The following is an 18,940-nucleotide window of genomic DNA, read 5'->3' on the forward strand; positions in this document are numbered from 1 at the left end:
TGGACCACCATCTCAGGGCCTGCCATTGGCTAAAGTCAATAAAGTCTATCCAAGGGCAATAAGGGGCTGATGTCTGCTTGGAAGGTGGGAGGGTGATGGTAGGAAAGAGCCAGGGATGTGAAGGGGGCCAGGTGAAGGAACTTTAGACCTTAGGGAGCTGGTCCCAGGACCCCCCCATACCTCAGAAGTTGCCAAGGTCCAAGGGTACAAAAGTGTTCTGTTTAATAGTCTTTGCCTGGTGGTACTCAATGAGCTTGGGGTGTCTCTGTGGTTGATTCCCCCCACTGGGGCTAGGCCCAGGCCCTACCCTGCCCCCCACCCACCTGGCCTCCTCCAGTTGCCCCTGGGTCCCAGGGCAGGTGTGTCAGAAGCTGCTTGTGTCTCCTCCATTCATCCATCCTTGGGTCTGGCCTCCTGCCTCTGATGCCCTCATTCAGCCTCCTGGGGTCCCAGGGTCACTGGTGTGGACCCTGCTCGCTGTGCCAAGATGGCTTTCCAGATGCGGCATACCATCCCTCCCCTAGGGGAAGCAGCCTCAATGTGGCTCAGCCAGAAGAAGGCCTTGGGCTTTCTCTGGTACCCACTATCTGCCTGATGTCCCCTCTGTCCCCAAGGGACCCTGGTGTCCCTGTAGTTTCCAGAGAGGAACCTAGGCAGGCCTGTAGCTGGGGGTCAGGATCTGGCCAGCATGAGCCCATATGTGTGGGTCATCCCTGCAAGGCCCAGGCCATACCTGATACGGGTGTAGACGAGGTCATCTCTAGTGGCACAGGTCAGCAGGGCATGGAACGTGAAGCTGTGGTTCAGCAGCTGATTGTGGACAAAGACCCGTACACAGAAACAGGGAGCAATAAAATCAGAGAAAGTTGTGTCCAGAGACCCAGGTACTAGCTGTGTTCTACTACCAACAAGCTAGGGAGGATCACCCCCCTCTCTGGGCCTCAGTTGCCTCATCTGTACAATGGCAGGGGTATACTAAGTGCTTCTGCAGTATTGAGATTCTCTGCATCAGAGGGAGAAAGTGAGAAGAGCTGAAAGATGGGCGGAGATGGAGTTTTTGGTTGGTGAGAGTCATGATAGCCAGCACTCTCTCCCTCACCGTCTGGATGGTGCCTGAGTCCACATTCAGTTCCTGTAGCCACTGCACGAGGCCCTGGTCCACTGTGAGAGCAGCTGTCAAAGATAAGTCAGGTGGTGAGCCCAGGGGTGCCTCTTGCCAGAAGCTGCCTCACACCCACCATTAGTGTTCTCCAGCCAGGTCCTGCTCACCGGGGGGCTCTGAGGCCCAGGCACAGGTCCTGGCCTCCCCATCCACCCCCTGTAGAGCTTGTTGCAGCAGGGCCTGGCACTCCCGTTCCTTCTCAGCCAGGACATCTCGAAGCCTGTAGGAAGGCAGAAGGCAAGTAGAATGGAGGGGGGAGTGGGGGTGAAGTTCGTGTAGAAGCTATGGGCGAGTCCCAGGGCCGTTACCTATCAGTCTCTGCTCGCAAGAGGCCCAGCTGCACCATCAGAGGCGGGGGACCCTGCTCGGGTTCCCCGGGTTCCCCGGGTTCCCCGGGAAGCCGGTTCGGCTGGACCGGGGTCTCCTGCTGCTTCTGCTGGGACTCCTCTTCTTTACTCAACTCTTCTGATCTCGGTGGGACTGCCTCCTTCTCCGCCTCTGCCGATCCGAGCAGGGTGAGCTCAGGCAGGGTGAGAACGCCCATTTGGGAGCCCCAGACACCGGCGGAGGGCGCGGGGCTCTGGGCACCGGCCAGGCAGTGTCAGTATGGGAGATGTCCATTTGGTCACGCCCCCACTCGCTCCTTCCCGCCGAGGTCATGCGTGGCCCCGCCGGCCACGCCCCCTACCGGCCTAGTTTGTGTTCGCCACACCCCCAAGGGTGACGCTCTCACCGACCCGCAGGCAGGCAGGTTCCACTCCCCCGCCTACCTGGGCCCAGCGCAGCCAGGGCTGCCCGTACAGCGCGGCTGAGCAGCGAGTCCAGCACGAACATCCAGTGTGGGCGAATCTGGCGCCTGCGGAGGATCTGTTTCACCTGGAGAGGGAGGAAGGGCGCGGCTGAGTGCTGAAACTCAAATAGAGATGGGGTTTGAGTTGGAAAGGCCTAGAAAGTCTTCTGCCGCAGGCAAGTTGGGTAGGTGGGCTTGGGGTCAAAGGACGGGCTGGGAAGCTAGGACTGGGCAGATGTCCCTTTTCCGATGGTTCTATCTTCACTGGGAAGACATGGAATCTTACAACATCAAGTGCTTGCACATTCCCAAGCACAGGGAGCTCACTACGTTTTATTGGGCAGCCCTAACTGTGAGAAAGCTCCCTCACCGCATCCGGGAAGGCGAAGAGCGGTCCGTGCAGAAGCGCAGGCCCAAGACCCTGGGCCCGCAGCTGCCCTTGCAGCGCCCGCAGCTCCTGGGTCAGCTGCCGGCGGTTGGGAGTGTGGATGTGCGCCCTGAGGCAGCGCAGTAGCTGTTCCACATGATTCCTGCCCAGACGGGGACCCTGAGAAGGAAAAGGGTCGTCAGGGCCGAACCGTGGCGTAGCGGTTAAGTGTGTGCTCTCCGCTGCTGGCGGCCCGGGTTGGGATTCCGGGCGTGCACCGACGCACCACTTCTCCGGCCATGCTGAGGCGGCATCCCACATACAGCAACTAGAAGGATGTGCAACTATGACATACAACTATCTACTAGGGCTTTGGGAGAATAAATAAATAAATAAATAAAATTATTTAAAAAAAAAAAGAAAAGAAAAGGGTCGTCAGGGGGTATTCCCACCTGAGCCAAGAGAGATGCTGGTGGAGGGGGTGGGGGAGACCATCAGCGGGAGCCCTGTCCGCGCTTGACCACCAGGGGGCGCTGGGGCGGGCCGCCCACCTGTTCCTGCTCCAGGCGCAGATTCTCCGCCAGCGCGGGCAGCTCCTGCTCCAGCACCGCGGCCAGCATGGCCCGGCGCTTGCTCTCTTGGTGCAGCAGGCTCAGCCCCGAACTCTCCTCAGGGGACGCGGGCTCCTCGGCCCCGGGCTCCTCAGGCACCCTGGGTGCAACAGGGAGCAGCCGGTGGGGGGCGGACAGCAACGCCGTCCAGTCACCTCCGCCCCAGCGTTTGATTCCTGGCTCTGTTTTTTACTTTAATAACTACCTCACAGGGATAAAAGAGATAAACCTGGCATAGAGGGGGCACAATAAATACAAGTTAAGAGCATTTGGGAGGTAGGCACCACATGCCAACCTTGTAAGTGGTCAATGTGGCCAGGTCCCCAACGAGGGCTTTTTCTGGAGCGAGTACAAGGGTAAAACCCGAGGAAGCAAACCCACCCCAGAACCCTGGGCTCTCACCGGAGCTGGCTGGTGTCTCCATAACTGAGGCAGCGCTTCGGGGGACTGGGCGAGTGCTGAGAGGGTGCTTGAGGGCGTGGGAATGTCTGGGACTGTGTGGTCGAGTCAGCTGAAGGAGCAGGGCTGGCTGAAGGGTTATCTGAGGGAGGGACAAGGCTGTCAGCCTGGGGCCCTCTTCAGCCCTCTCACCTCCACAGCTCCTCTGCCCTCACCCCAGTGTGCTCACTCCCTCCACCTGCGTAGTACCTGAGGGCCGTGGAGCATGTCGGGGGGAGCCAGGGCTGCGGCTCCTCTTCCCAGGCTGCAGGAAGGGGTCCCCCAGCAGAGCCTGAGCACTGGCTCGGAGGCGGGGTTCTGGCTCAAAAGTTCGGAGGAGAAAGGCTTGGGCCTCAGCTGACAGAGAACTGGGCATTGGCGGATGCACCTTGTACATGCCCACCTGGGAGGGGGGCAGGGAGGGTAAACAAAGTTTAGAGGTGTTCAGGGCCCAGTCTGTCCCCACCCCACCTCATGAGCCAGGCCCTGAGGGGTCTCACCTGAAACATGGCAGCCTGCGGGCTCCCTAGCTCGTGGAAGGGCGGGCGACCTGTGGCCATCTCGATTACAGTGCAGCCCAATGACCAGATGTCAGCCGCCTTCCCATACCCTCGTGGGCCCTGGTCAATGATTTCTGGGGCCATATACTGTAGGGTTCCTAGGACAGGAGCAGTAGCAATAATGCTCATCTAGCCTTTATCACTGCAGGGGTGGCAGGGGGGGGTCTATCATCCCCTGGCCACCTGCACCCACCCTGAACTCTATCATCCAAAACAGTTCCCATCACCTACCCCGGTCGTCAAACATCTACCCTGAGTTTTCTCACTCATCTTAGGCTCCAGCACGTTCACAGACTCCATCACCTACAGCAGGTTCATCATATATCCTGGATTGCATCATCCACTCTGAACTCAATCACCCACTTTGGCCTGTGTCAACACTTCTGGACTCCATTTCAGGCACTAAACTCAATGTCATCAGCTATCCAAGATCCAATTCTAGATTCCATCACCTCACCTTGGCTCAGTCACTTGCCCTTGGTCCAACTCCATGCCCAGAAGAAACCCCCATTCCCTGGAAGGCCCCAAGAGTTCTTCTGCCCCAGGTCAGCAACCCCATTCCCCAACGCACACTCTGTTACCTGTGAAAGTCTCGGTGCAGGGTGTGATGCCTGCCAACCGCTTGGAGGTGCCGAAGTCGGAAATCTTGAGCAGCCCGCTGTAGGTGTTGATCAGCACATTGTCCCCCTGAGCAGAGTGGACATTGTGCTCAGTGGACATCAGGCTGGGCTCCTGATGCCAGAACTGGACCCTATCCGGAGATCCCATTTCCTAGGAATCCTAGCCTGACCCTGCCTCTATCAACTTCCTCCCCTGCCATCCATTTATGCCCCTCTGGGAGCTGGCCCCTGGTCTGGCTTCAGATCTGAACTTCTCTCTTTCTCTAGGGAGCCTCCTTGATGAATTCCCCACCCTTTGCAAAGGGTCTGCCCCCTTAGTCTAAACTGCCAGCCTGTCTTGGGCCATATATCTTCCTTCTCCCACCACCACAACCAGTGACCCAGGGTGGGCCAGCTACAGGGCTTACCTTGATGTCTCGATGCACAATGTGGTTGTCATGCAGGTAGCTGAGTCCCTGCAGGATCTGGCGGGTGTAGAAACTGATGGTGCTCTCATTGTCCTGCAGAGGTCCCCAAACTGACCGCAGCAAGGAGGATAAGCTGCCTGGGCAGATACAGTCCAAGGTCATCGTTGGCACCCACTTACTCCAGCCCAGCTGTCTGCTCAAGGCCCAGGCACACCCATGCCATGGCCCAGACTCCATCACCCAACTGCACTGAGTCAGCTAATTCTAGGCTACACCACCCACACACGCTAGCGTTCATTTTCCCCGAGGGTTCTTCACCCCCACCTGGCTCCATTCCCATGCCCCACACCTCCAGTTGCATTCCCATCCCACGCAGGGCAGGTACCTCCAGGCACTTCCTCCATGAAGATCTTGAGGTAGCCGCCTTGGCTGGCTGAGCCCAGATAGCGCACGATGTTCTTGTGGCGCAGGCGTTTGTGCAGAGCGATCTCTTCATGCAGGGGCTGAGAGAACCTGGGGTCAGGTAGGGAGAGAGGAAGAAACCAGGTTCAGGCAGAGATGCTCACCCAACTCCAGCACCAGCCAGGCCACGCCCCCAGGATCTGACCCCGCCCCACCAAGCTCCTCTCGGACCTTCCCCACCTTATCGCCCCGCCCACAGGCCCATTCCGACCGTAACCCGCCCGCCTGGTCTCTGAGGTTCTGTCCATAGGCCTGGGCCCACTGGGCTCTGACTCTCGCGTCCACGAGCCCGCCCACTAGAGCCGACCACTAGGGCATCCGCGTTTCCCTCGCCTACAAGATCCTCTCAACTCGTGGTCCCTCCCACTTGACCCGCGCCCCTGGGCCCTCTCGAGCCCTGAAGCCCACCCGCGCGGCCCTGCGCGCCACACCTGCTGTCCCGCTCCGGGATCTCCTTGATGGCGATGCGTACCCGCGTGTGCCGATCGCGGCCCGCGTACACCACCCCGTACGTGCCCCTGCCCAGCACCAGCCGCTCGCCCGTCTCCGTGTACTCATAATCAAACTGCGGGGGGCGGGTGGGATGGGGGTTCAGCAGGGCCCTCAGCCCTTCCCCCTCCTCCAGCTCCCAGCCCCCTTCCTCACCTCCAGCACCTCCCCCACATCCTCCGCCGCCTCCGCGGGCGCCGTGGAGTCCAGATTTGTCACCAAGGCCTGGATCAGGCCGCAGAACCTGAGGGCGAGGGAGGTCAGACCGGCGGCGGGGGCATCTTGGGCGGAAACTGTCCCCTCCTATGTCAGAGCACCCAGGAAACATGTCCCTTCCTTTCTCTCACTGCCCCGGGCATCCCGGCCCTCCGAGTACCCCGACCCCGAGAGGCGGCGGCGCGCACCACTGGCAGTGCCCTACGCTGGGGAAGCACAGCTGGACGTCCTGAGCTGGGGGAAGCACGTAGAGGAAGCAGCAGCGCTCGTCCCGCTTGGAGGCGCTGGGAAGGGATGAAGAACACGAGTGAGTGACAGGCCAGCCAGCAGCGGTGTCTGTCCCCACCCGGACTGCCCCCAAGCCTCGCCCCTCACCTGACCCCACAGATGGAGGTGATTGGGAAGGTCCAGCTGGAGGGAACGTCCTGTGAAAAGACAGGGGTTCAGAAGCCGATGCTGGGGAGCGCAGGTGGGGTCTGGGGGTGGGAGAAAGGCTGGAGAGAAGAGGCGGGGACTTCACCTGGGTCTCGGGCTCCAGCAGGCTCAGGGTCACTGCGCTCACTGGGTCCGTACCCTGCACCTCCAGCCTCGCAGGCAGCAGCACCTTGTTCATCTCCAGGACCAGCACCTGCAGATGACGGGAGAGGGAGCCGTCAGAAGGTGCCTGCCTCTCTCCCAGGTCCCACACCCCCACGGGCCTCACCAAGCACTGGTCCCCTTGGGGACAGGCCGTTTTGAGTGGCTGGCAGGACTGTAGCAAGAAGTGGAGCCAGAAGTGGGCACGACGTGGGGCTCCTCCAGGGGGCTCTGGCGTGGGTCTGAAGTGCTGGTACAGCAGGAAGGTTTCCATCACGGACACCAGGTACCTGCAGGCAGAGCCTTGTCTTCAACTCAGCCCAGGCACCAGCTAGCACTGCCAGGGAGAGTAGACTGACTTGGATGTAGCCAGAACATGGGCCTTGGGTGCCATGGGCACCAGGTGCCATTGGCTCAGGGCTCAGGCTAGAGTGCCAGTGGACATAGGTGCAGGAGCTGACAGCCCAGGCCAGGCCAAGGCTGCAGAGGGGGCCACCTACCATATAGGGGCATTGAGCTTGTACAGCTGCTCTGCAGCCAGCGCCACCTGGATGGGGTCATTGGCGAGAATCTGAGCTCCCAGGGAGAAGCCTACATCCCAGTAATACTGCATCTTCTCCACACAGCCTTTTCGGGCCAGCAGGCAGCCCAGCTTCATGCCTAGGGGAGAGGGGCACGGGCCCTAGTGAGTGTGGTTGCAGGTGTGGGCCACAACATTCAAGTGGTCATGAACATAGATATCATGAAAACTTCTGTGTGGCAAGATCTCCGGCGGGAGCAGGAGCTCAGGCACAGGTGAGGGTTTGGGAACAAGTGTATGTGGAAGTCAGTGTGTAAGAAACACAGGCGTGAGCTTAGGAACAGCCGTGGGCTCAAGGGCTCATGAGGGCCCAGGACAGGTGTGAGGACCCAGGTGTGGGTTCAGGCAGAATAGGTCCAAAAGGGGATGAGCTCAGCTCCAGCTCCAGCCTAGTGTTCTCTCTCCCTGCCCTGAGCCCCTGTTGGAGGGGGACAGAGGTACAGGATTGGGGCTCACCAATGAGCTGGAGCTCCTCGGAGTCCTCAAAGCGCTGCCCAGCAGCAATGAGGAACACAGCTGCGTTGATGCCTGAGTGGAGGCTGGGCTCGACGTCAAAAGCCTTGCGATACCTGGGGTGGGGATAGGGGGACACAGAGCTGGACTGATGCCCACAGCACCATCCCTCATCCCACTAGCTCAGCCCACTGTCTACTTGCTTACCAGTGATAGGCCTGCTCCCGGTACCCAGCATCCTGGAAGCCAGAGCTGATGAACATGTCCTTGTAGACACGGCCACACATGCAGTATAGGTCGGGTGCCACAGAGCCCTCAAACTGTACCAGTGGCAGCAGCACAGCCAGTGCCTTCTCCCGGTCCCCAGGCCTGTTCCTCCTAGGTGAAGGAGAAAACGGGCTGGGGACCTGCCCGACGGCCCTGCCCCACTCTGTCCAGGGACCTGCAGACCTTGAACATCAGAGACCCTTCCAGGGGCCTGACAATAATGAACCCAGAATGGCAGTGACCCTGGTCAGCACTGACCTTTCTAGAGGTAGTGATCCCAGGTGGAAGTGATTCCTAGCTACAATGACTCAGGATCAGTGACGTCGGACAGCTGTGACAACTCCAAGGGCAGCACCACCACCCCACCCTACCCTGGGCAGCAGTAACCCAGAACAACAGGGACCATTTGACAGCAAATGGTCAGCATATTCTCTGAATAGCAGTGATCCCAGACAGCAATGACCTCACACAGCAGAGACCTATGTCCCCATGTGGCTATGACCCAAGCCTTGCTCTGCCACTCACCGGTTGAGGGCAAACGTGTAGTGGAAGCAGATGTTGTGCTGTTCGGCCACATCACAGGTGGGCAAGGCCTGCAGTGTTTCCACCAGTTCAATGATGGCCGAGTAGTCCTGCATGAGGGAAAAGCACGCACTGGCATGATGGCCTCTGGTGGGTCCTGTGGGCCCCAAGACCCTGAGGAAAACCTGGAGCTGGGGTCTCCTCCCACCCTTGACACCTCATCTTCCCCCACCCACTCACCATCCTCTGCACACCTCCCTCAGGCCCAGCAGGTGGTGCAGACACCACACCTTACATGGAGACCACACTGCATGCCCCAACCTCACAACTGCCCTGGGAGATGGTGACATGACCATCCCCTATTACAAACAAGGAAACTGAGGCTCAGAGACATCAGATAATTTGCTCAAAGCCGCCAGCGAGTGAGTAGCACAGCCAGGAGCTGAACTCAGGTTGGTCTGACACCTAATGCCATCGCCCCGACTGCATCTGCGAGGACCACACACCTGCACGTCGCGGTAGGAAAGCAACAGGTTCATGATGATGTCGGGGCTCAGCAGCTCCACGCTGTCCAGTCTCCGCTGCAGGCGAGCCAGCTCCTGCCGCAGCTGCTGTCCGCTGAACCGCTCCCGGGCCTGCCGGATGTCCTGCCGAATGGTCTCTCGGAAATAGCCGCTGATGCCCGCAGCAAGGGAGGGAGGGAGAGAGAATGGTGGGGCCCTTCCCTCAGCCCCAGCCTGCTGCACCCTCACCAGCCTCCTCCTGGTACACCTTCTCTGTAGGCCCCCATTACCAAGAGTCCGTGGGCGTGGCCTCCAGGAGACGGGCAAGCCGGGCCACCAGGGGTGTGAGCAGGGCCTCACTGCCCACCCCAGCCTGTACTAGCCCATCAGCCAGGCCCCTCAATAGGCCTGCATCACCACACAGCACCCGGCCAGTGGCTGTCACCACGTAGGGGATCAGCGTGTAGCTGCCAACACAGTCCTGGAGGGAAGGAGGCAGGAGTCAGTGGGGAGGTCGGAGGTCAGCACCAGGTTAGAGAGGGGCAGTGAAGGGGTCAGAGGTCAGCACCAATGGAACCGGAATAGCAGGGAAGGGGCACACCTCATGAAGGGAGGCAATAGGGAACAGAGGGTCACAAGAATGTCAGGGGACATTAGCGAGGTCAGAGGTGACTGAGGAGGCAAATAAAGGTAGTAGAGGTCAGAGGTCATAGTGGAGGTCAAAGGGCACATTAGAGTGAGGAGCGGATTCTGCTTACCGAGTTCTTCTGGAAAACATCCTCCTGCAGGGGACAGATAGATACTGGTGTTCTGGGTAGGCCCCACCCTAGCCCTGTGCCTGCCCCTGCCAGCCACCTGGCCACCTACCCTCAGGGCCTGCAGGTCAGGGAGGTCAGCCTGGGAGCAGAGGAGCACGTTGTTGGTCATGCTGAAGCTCTCACGCACACCGAGGTGGTAGAACAGAGAAGGCTGCGCTAGGGAGCTGCTCACCTCCAGCACCACCACGTCTGTGGGCACACAGGTGGAGGCCCTGAGCCCTGAAGCCCAGCTTGGTGGGGAAGGAGCCTGGGGATCCATCCGGGCTTGGCCCCCTTTCCTGTGTGACTCCAGCAGGGTCCAATTTTGCTCTGGGCCTCATTTTCCCCCTTTAGGGTCCCTCTGGCTCTTACACAGAACTGTTATCTGTGGTGTTGCAGGAGAAGAGTTGGGCTCAATGGGCTAGGACCCTCATCCCACTGTTCAGAGCCTGTGGGCACTGGGCATGGAGGAGGGGAGGTGGTGCACCAGCCCAGAAGCTGTTCCAGGCCATTTGAGAGGCAGGAGTTATTCAAACACAGAAGTTCCCTTCCCTGGGACTTCAACCCCGTCTTATGAAAGAGGCAGGCACCAGCAGTGTGTGTAGACAACACTGTGCCTGTATGTGTGCCTGTGTGTGTAGCTTACTGTCTGACTGTATCTCTGTGTGCCACAGCATCTGCAGGGCCGGTGTAAGTCAACATTCATGCGATTTGTGAGTCTATGACTCTGTGTGTGTCTTTTTGTCCTCGAGGTCGAGTCAGCCTTCATTTTTAGGCTGCGATTTTATGGACATCCGGCAAGCATGCTTCTCGGACTCTCGGATGAACAAATAAGTATCGGGGCGGGGCGTCCGGGATGGCGGCAGGGAGGGGTGACCCGCGCGAGAATAGCCGCCTTCTGGCCCCCCACCTGACAACCCCCTGCCCCGCCTCCAGCCTCGCCCACTCTCCGGGGGCTGCTGGGGCCTCATAACCTAAGCTCCCTCGCCCACAGTCCAGTCCTTTGGGATCTCTTCGCTTCCCTCTCTGCCTCCCTAGCCCGATCCTCGGAAACAGTATGCTAGGACCCTTGCACTCCAGCCTCCCATGTACGGCCCCTTTCCCTAGACCTAGCTCCACCTCCCAGGACCCGCCCTCAGGAGCTCCGCCCGAGTTCATCCTGAGGCTGAGCTCTCTAACCCCACTCTTGAGATACCACACTTTGCCCCGCTCCCCAGGCACCGTGCAGACTCCAGAGTGCTTAAGCCGCAACCCTGAACCCCGGAGCCGGGCCTGGATCCGCTAAGTCCCTGCCCGAGCCCGGCCGCGCTCCAGATCCCCTAGATTCCACTTTTATCACAGTCCAGCCTCGAGACCCTCAGCTTTAGGTCGCCTTATGCCCCCTAGACCCCGCACCCATCTCTGGGTCTCCCGAGCGTCGCCGAGCTCCGCCCCCTTGGGCCCCGCCCAAGACCCTAAGCCCCGCCCCGGATCCCGGCCCCGCCCGCAGCGCGCGCTCACCCGCGTTGTAGAAGGAATCCAGCGCCGCCGTGTCTCCCAGCGCCAGCGTGCCGAAGGGCAGGCTTTGCAGCTGCGGCCGCGGCCTCGACCCGGGGAGCTGAGCGCAGGCCTCGCGCAGGCAGCGTAGGGGCAGCGGCTCCGCCTCGACTACCGCCTCGGGCTCCACCCCGGGCTGCGGCTCCCGGGTCAGCACGTAGACCACGCTGAGCGGCCGGCTTCGCCCGCAGCCCCGGCCTGGGGGCGCCGCGATCGGCCGGCCCCGGCTCAGCGCCTCGGCCAGCGGGTCCTGCCAGCAGCTGCCGGCGCGCTCCAGGGCCCCCGACCGCGGGCACGGCCCCGCCATGCGGGGGCGCTCGGGCGTCTGGCGCCCGGCTCTGGGCACCCGGGGCGCGGCAGGAGGCAGGGGCGGCGGGTCCAGGGATCTCGGGTTAGGGAATCCGGTCGGGATCGGAATCTCCTACGGGATCTGGAGATCCGGAGTCCCGGTTCCGGAAATCTGCAGTCCAGGGCGAAATCCGGGCTCCGAATTGCAAGGTCCTGAGGACCTGAAATCGGGAATTGGGTCCCAGGAATCTGGGGCATCCAGAGATCCGCGGCTCAGAGTTACGTGGGGATCCCGGGAATCGGTCCGGCGGTGTCCGCCACCAGGAATCCTCAGTAAAGCTCCCGCAGTTGCTCTCTCCTGCCCTCACGTACAGGCCGGGCCCAGCCCTTTCCCGGCCGGCTGGGAAAGCTCCACCCTCGGCTTTGGGGCAGCACCGCTCCCTAGCGGCCCGGGACTTGGCCTCTCCCCTCCCACCTCTCCCTCCAGAACTTCTGAGTCTGGCCGCTTCCGGAACAGCCTGTGCCCCTGTGCGCGCCAACGGCTGTGGGCTGCTCACAGCAGGAGCTCATAGGATGTGTGCCCAGGCCAGTACTAGGGAAGAGGCGTGAATTGCAGGCCCTGTCCTACAGGGATCTGTTGAATGAATGGATCTCCAAAGAGATCTCCAGGGTTTGCCGAAGAACACAGTAAAGTGTGGGCGTCCACCAGGGCCCTGCTGTGCAGGCAGGGAGGGACTGGAATGGGGGAAGCCTGCTCCTCGGCCTGCCAGGAGGCCCTCAGCCCTGGTATGGGACTTGGCATCTGAGCCCTGGCCTTTGCCCTCTTGCCAGGGGGCTGCTTTCCCCAGAATCCAATCTGCTGACCTTTGACCTCCACCCAGAACATGACCATGGGACCTGAGAAGAGTCCTCACCCAAACATTTCTCTACCCATCTGAAGGCAAACCCCAGAAACTCCAGCCTTTGGGCTACAATAGCTTCCCAGCTGCAAATTCCCAAGAATCCCTAACCTTCTAGTGTGAATTAGTGAGACAGCAACCTGGTGTAAACCTCAGTGGACTCTGAAATCAGGAACTGGGGACTGAGAGAGGTTGAGTAACTTGTCCAAGATCACTCCACTACATGACAGAGCAGGATGCAAACCCAGGACTGCCTGTCAGATTGCAGATATAAGACTCTTTCTTTATTGCTCTGCCACTTTACAGTCTGTGGCTCTGGCAAATTAACTGCTCGACAAATGATAGCTCAGTAACTGCTATTTCACTACCCTGTTGCCCCATGGAAGAGAAATGTACCCTCCTTTGTTTGACCCTGAGTTCATCCAGCCCCTAATGGGACAGGCAAAGAAGTAGCAGAAGATAAGAACTCGGCTTACAACAGAGGCTGGGGTGGAAAACAGACAACCTAGAAGGGACAGGTATGGGGCAACAGAGAGCGTGAGAAAGCTGTGTGATCCACACCACAAAAGCATCCACTTGCAAGACCTGGTTTTGCATTGTCAGTGGATGCTTGAATCCCTTCCAAGTCCTTCACTAAATGCTCCTCTGGTCCTGGCTTGCACACCTCCAGAGATGAAAGCCTCACTACCTTAGGAGGTCAACCCTTCCATCTTCCCGATTGGAAGGAAGGTCTTCCTTGAATGGAGCTGAAACCTGTGTTCCTGCTCTACCTTCTTGAGTTTTCCCCAGTAACTACAAGAGTCCTGCAAGCCAGGAAAGGGTTAAAATGATTTTATTTTTAAATGTGGATAGGAGAACAGAGGCGGTTAGCAATAGGGAGGGGTAGCCGAGGGTTCGGAAGCTGTACAGGAGAGATAAGGGTGCTGGCTGCCAGGGTGCCCTAGCGAAGCATCATGCGAACCCTGCGGTAAGGGTGGCCAACGCCGAGACCTGAGGCCCAGTCTATGCCATACTTGTGGGCGGTGGCCCGGGATGCCGCGTAGCGCCCGTTGAGATTGGATCGATAGCAGGATGCATACCACCAGGCACCGTGGACAGTCACTGCGCAGTTGCTTCCACTTGAATCATGGTCAGCGTCGTGGGTGGTAAAGGACTTACCGCTGTGGAAGCTCAGGGAGTCCCCTGGCAGGGAGAGGAGAGGAGGCATCTTGGTGCCTGGCATCATGCCTGGCACCATTGAAGAGATGATCTTACAGGAGCCTCAGATCAACTGTGAGGTGGATGTTATCAGGCCCCGTGAGAAAACAGCGGTGCTAAGGAGCCAGGGTGTTTGCCCAAGGTCACTCGACTAGTCAGAGGGGCACTGGGACTTGTATCAGGACTGTGGCTCCAAAGCCACTAGCTCCTCCCCCTGCCTTATGCCCTCCCAGAATCCCCAGCTTCCCTCTAGCTCCTTTGTCTCCACCCAGCTGCCATCGGCAGCCTGAGCACCTCTGCCAGGGAGAGCCGGGAGGGACTTCTCAGATGCCTGGGCAGGGAAGGGGCTCCCCTAAGGTACCTCCTCATAACCACTTCCCTCTTTCAAGTTTCCCCTCAGAAGTCACTGTTTCTCTGAAAAAAAGCCTTCCCTGGTTCCTCTTCCAAAGCAGATAATGCTAACACTCAACAGAATCTCAGATGGCTCCCACAACAGCCCTCCCTGCCTCCCTGCCCATTTAGGGGGAGGAAACTGAGGCTCTGACGCAGAAGGGACTTGCCCAAGGTCACATAGTTAGTAAGTGACATAGCTGGATTCAAACTCCGGTCTGTTTGCCTCCAGAGCCCAAATTCTTCACTCCTGCACCACCGTGTCTCACGATTGCCATTTCCCAGATGAGTAAACTGAGGCCCACAGAGGGGAAGGAATCACCCTGGGTCATTCATGGAGCCAGTGGCAGCGCTGGGAAAGGATCCAGCTTCCCTCGCCTTCTTCCCCTACTCCAGGGCCCACCTTAGGGTCACTCACCTGCAGTGCCCTTTAAGAACTTGCCCAGCACCAGCTGGTAGTGATCTGCCTCCCCAAGGAGGCGGAAGGACGCATAGTGGGCAAAGGTGCGGTTGCCATGAAAGTCCTCCAGCTCCACCCGCAGCTCCCAGATACCTGAGGGAAGAGGGAGGCAGGGACGGAGGGATCCTCAGATCCCAGAATGCCAGAGGAACGCCCCTCAAGCTCCCTAGACCCTGCTGGGAATTTACCCTGGAGAGTAAGTTGGTGCAAATTCTCATTCCCCAGCCAGAATTCGGAATCCTGGCTCCCAAAACCTGCTTTGTAGGAGGACCAAGAGCGGAAGAAATCTACAGAACTGTCCTGTCACCTCTGGAACACCTAGGGAGGCAGAGAAGGCCCGCACACCAGCTGTTACTCCAGGCTAGGTGTGGGGGGAGGAGGAGCAGGGGGCGGTGGCAGCTGAGAGTGGGTGCACTGTGGGGGGTGGGCGGACACCCCCCCTTTGGATTGGGGGCTTGTTAATGAAGTTTGAGTCCAAGTAGGCTTTGCCTCTGACTACACTGATGAACTCTACATTCCCTTATTCACTTTTACTGACACTCAAGTTCACACCAAAGCCTTGCGAGCCCTGGAGGAGACTGAAACGATAGAAACATCGTCCCCGCCTTCGGGAGCCGGTCAGGCCTGCTGGGAGTCAGATTCGAAATAACCTGCTTTAATTTACTATGATAAGAACCAAGATATTAGAGCAGAAAGGTCACCCCCAGAGGCCCAAGCTGGACTCCCAGCCTTACCCTGATGCTCCCTGCACTTCCTCCTTCAAGCCAGGCAGTCCCCGGGCCCGGTAGTTTCCCTCCTACATATCTTTCAGTCTAAGTGTCTCTGTTTCCATTGCTGCCACTGCCCTCTGTCTTCTCCTGCCCAGACCTCTGCAGTCCTCCTAACCTGTGTCCCTGTCTCCACTCTTGTCCCCCACTGCCATGCATCTTCCACGTTGTAGCCTGAGTCACCTTTCCAAAACATAAGCCTGACTGGTCTCTCCCCTGCTTAAAACTCATCCTTGGATCCCCATTGCCCTCCATGCTCCTCAGTCAGTCATTCAGTGCCCTCCATGAACTGGCCTTGGCAGAGGCCCTCAACCTATGCTTGACCCACACCAGTAGACCTCAGCCGACCACTCATACCTGCTCTTAGCTCACTCACACAGTCCCCTCAAACCCTCTTGTACTCTCCTGCCTCACTGCGTTTGTCTTTCCCTCTACCTGGAATGCCCTTCTGTACCTCATCTGTCAGAGAACTTCTATACAGCCTTCAAGGCCCTTTCAAATGGCACCTCCTCTGTGAAGCCTTCTCAGACTTCTTCAGGGGAGCTCAGTAAACGTTTGTCAGTGAGTTACTCTCAAGAATGCCTTGGCTCCCGTGGGCTCTGGCTCCCCCTAGAGGCCAAGGGGCAGAAGTGCTCACTGGGCCTAGCCTGGGATTCCCGTCTCCATCTGACACTCACCAGCCAGCCACCCCCTTCCGTGTCCATGTCACAAAAGACAGGGAGGGCTCTGCCCTCAGGTAGGCACAAATGGTACCAACCACTCAAGGTGGCACCCTGGGTCAGCAGCTCCTGGCAGCTCCTGGGGCCTGGGGAAGGGGAGATGGACTGAGGGTTTCCCCAAGTTATGCCCCAACCCCCACACCACAGGCAATGAAACAGGCCAGGTGTGGAACTCCAGGAGCCCTCTCGGCTCCTTCGGGCCCCTGAAAGGGGTTCTAAGGAGGGCTGGGCCACACCCGGTGGCCCACCAACACCCCAACACCACCTGATTCCAAGTTCTCGGCTCTTGCAAATGCTGCCTCACCCTCCTGGCACCGGAGTAGGGTCGCCGGATGTCCTGCTCCAGGGAAAGACCGAGTGTTGACTCTGAGGTCTGACACCGCCAGGGAAATGCCCGAGAACCACCTGAGGGGAGAGTGCCCAGGCCCTTCTAACCCTCCCAACTCCTCCCAGCCTTCCATCCCCCTGTGGGAGGGAAGTCACAGCCAATCCTGAGCAGCAGCCAAGCAGAGACAGTCCCCTCTCTAGTCCAGGGACAGAAGCAAAGAAAGGAGAAGAGGCCCCGGTCCCACACACTCACCAGGCTCACCCTTGGGGCCCATCTCGCCTGGTGGTCCAGGTTGCCCTGAAATCCCAAAGACAGAGATGCTTTAAGTCCCACCCGATGCCCCGGGCTGAAAAGCAACGAGGGATTCAGAGCCAGACATCAAATCCCAGCTGCACCCTTTACTGGCTGTGATTGTGGGCAAACTACCTATCCTCTCTGAGCCTCACTTTCCCCTTTAGTAAAATGGGGATGGTACCACCTACCTTGCCAAGTTGATCCTAGATTGCTGGCACCCAGCCTGGAGCCCAGCACACAGTAGGTTCCTCTCCCTTTGTCATGGCCTCTCAGCACAGACAGTAATTGCTGCACCCCCAGCCCCCCCAGTTTACCCCAGGTCCCTGCCTGCTCCTCCATATCTCTCACCTTGAGGACCTGGAGGTCCCTTCTCCCCAGGACTTCCTGGGGCTCCAGGACAGCTGGGCAGGAGGACAACTTTGCTGGTTTCCAGTTCCCTGGGTTCTGCAGGAGACGCAGGGCCGGGTGGGCACAGAGAGGGCATGGGGAGAGTGGGCACGTTCCTCCCAGACCCCCCTGCAGTCCTCTTTCCATTTCCCAGATTCTAGCTGTCAGGACACTTGCTCCGGAGCTGGCAAGGTTTTGCACTATTTGCATTCATTTATGCGCAGAGCCCAGATTATCCAACTCCCACCATGCTCCTTGAGGCTAGTGAGCCTGGGTGGGAGAAGGACACCCAGGGAGGGAATGAGGGTGGGTTCCTGGGGAGGGCACCCTGGACCCCTACCTGGGCAGCTAGGGTGGTCCTGGGTCTTCAGGCAGGCAGCCTTCCCAAGCAAGAGGAGCAAAAGGGAGAGTGGGGTCCACAGTCGGCCCATCTTGCTGGTGCCCCTGAGAGACGACACCCGTTTATAAGGGCCAGGCCGGTGGGAGGACGTGAAGCAAGACTTCCTTCAATTGTCTCTCCCCAGGGACACCCCACCCAGGCTGGAGTCAACAGGAGGTGGGGGCATTTCGTCCCTCAGCCCTTGAGAGAATGGGTGCTATCTCTGTCCTGTCCAACCAGGATGGAGTCCAACATCTGACCTTGGCCTCCAGGGCTCCCCAGCCATCTCTCCAGGCCGCTAGATTCCCATAGGGATTTTCTGCCTTTGAACCTTAGTTCATTCTGTGCCTTCCATCTGGAATGCTCTCCTCTTCATCTCTACCTGTGAAGCTCCGCCTGTCCACGACAGTCCAGCCATAATGCCATCGCCACTAGGAATCCTTCCCCCATCCTTGACAACAGTACTAAAAATGACCACTGCTACCATTTGTTGGGCACCTACTGCGCTCCACAAGTCATGCTGGCTGTGCTTTGCACATCGCCTCCGATCCTTACACAGCCCTGCTCATCGTCATTATTATTGGCCATGGGTTATAGGCCTGGTACAAAGCACATGCTCAATAAATATTGGTTAAATGAATGAATAAACAAGGAGAAACTGAGGCCTAGAGACAGGACATGACTTGTGCTCTCTGGCAGTTATGTGCCCTGAGTCACAGAGATTTTGCCCAAGTCCATGCCCCCTACCAGGGAGAATCACCCTTAGCAAAGCAACTTCATGCCCACCCTCAAGTCCGTTGGAGAGCCCCTGGCAGCGCCTAGCAAACAGCTGCTAATATAGGCCAATCGCATGGGCAGCCCATGCAGGGCAGGCCTGGAGGCTGGGAGGCCAGTGCGGAGGCAGCAGCCATGGTCCAAATGTGAGGGGTGAGGTCTGAGCTGGACAGAGACCTCTGGTCATAGGGGAGGAAAGGGAAGGCTCCTTCATCTGTTCATTCATTCATTCATCAAACCCTCCCTGAGGGCCTCCTCTATGCCAGGCCTACTGCTTGTAGGGGTGGGGAGAGTGAGATCCAGGGGGTGTCAGGGAAGGGGGATGCTGAGCTTGCCAGACAGGATAGATACACGAGATGGCCTCTCTGAGACCCTGCCTTCCAGTTCCAGCGATCTGTCCTTCCCGAACTCTCCCACAGGCGTGCCAAGATCTGCGGACAAGCCTGTTTATCTCGGCGCTGCTTCTAATAAGCAAAGCGGAAATGACCCAACTGGACACTGAGAGGATGCAGGCATAAATTATCACCATCTGGACAAGTCATAGGGCAAATCTGATCTCTAACGAAAGGGACAAAGCGGCAGAACAATATGTATAAACGATCCCACTTTGTATTTTAAAAAAGCTAAATGTGTGTCTGTATGTTGTAAATTCACAGGAAAAGGTCTGAAACATACTGTGAACCATCGTTATTTCTGGGGAGT

At 58.7% G+C, this 18,940-nt stretch overlaps 2 protein-coding genes across 3 annotated transcripts; both read right to left on the minus strand.

Annotated features, from left to right (window-relative positions):
* Positions 1-2: 2 nt before the first annotated feature.
* On the minus strand, positions 3-12,042 carry MAP3K6 (mitogen-activated protein kinase kinase kinase 6). 2 transcript variants are annotated; one of them, XM_058553359.1, is made up of 29 exons: positions 11,321-12,042; positions 9,891-10,030; positions 9,782-9,805; positions 9,314-9,504; positions 9,027-9,195; positions 8,524-8,630; positions 7,939-8,109; positions 7,735-7,847; positions 7,199-7,358; positions 6,826-6,988; positions 6,643-6,750; positions 6,498-6,547; positions 6,311-6,406; positions 6,063-6,150; positions 5,849-5,982; positions 5,341-5,468; positions 4,956-5,092; positions 4,510-4,615; positions 3,869-4,026; positions 3,579-3,771; positions 3,333-3,471; positions 2,871-3,030; positions 2,323-2,499; positions 1,933-2,038; positions 1,471-1,660; positions 1,270-1,382; positions 1,100-1,173; positions 734-810; positions 3-520 (listed from the first exon to the last, which is right to left on the minus strand). In XM_058553359.1, exons 1-29 carry the CDS (start codon positions 11,661-11,663, stop codon positions 430-432), a joined length of 3,906 nt encoding a protein of 1,301 aa, XP_058409342.1. In that variant the 5' UTR covers positions 11,664-12,042; the 3' UTR covers positions 3-429. The 2 variants fall into 2 exon arrangements, with proteins under 2 accessions (XP_058409342.1, XP_058409341.1); XM_058553358.1 differs by having other exon boundaries at positions 6,643-6,988.
* A 1,441-nt stretch (positions 12,043-13,483) lies between these two features.
* FCN3 (ficolin 3) lies at positions 13,484-18,052 on the minus strand. The gene is given in 10 exon segments (XM_058551942.1): positions 13,484-13,725; positions 14,549-14,683; positions 14,779-14,908; positions 16,035-16,162; positions 16,381-16,413; positions 16,657-16,701; positions 17,047-17,142; positions 17,426-17,557; positions 17,560-17,599; positions 18,020-18,052. Coding segments are annotated over 10 exon segments (1,014 nt in total).
* Positions 18,053-18,940: the final 888 nt, after the last annotated feature.

The sequence above is a fragment of the Diceros bicornis genome, chromosome 13, assembly GCF_020826845.1.
Source record: "Diceros bicornis minor isolate mBicDic1 chromosome 13, mDicBic1.mat.cur, whole genome shotgun sequence".
In the NCBI taxonomy this organism is placed as follows: domain Eukaryota; kingdom Metazoa; phylum Chordata; class Mammalia; order Perissodactyla; family Rhinocerotidae; genus Diceros; species Diceros bicornis.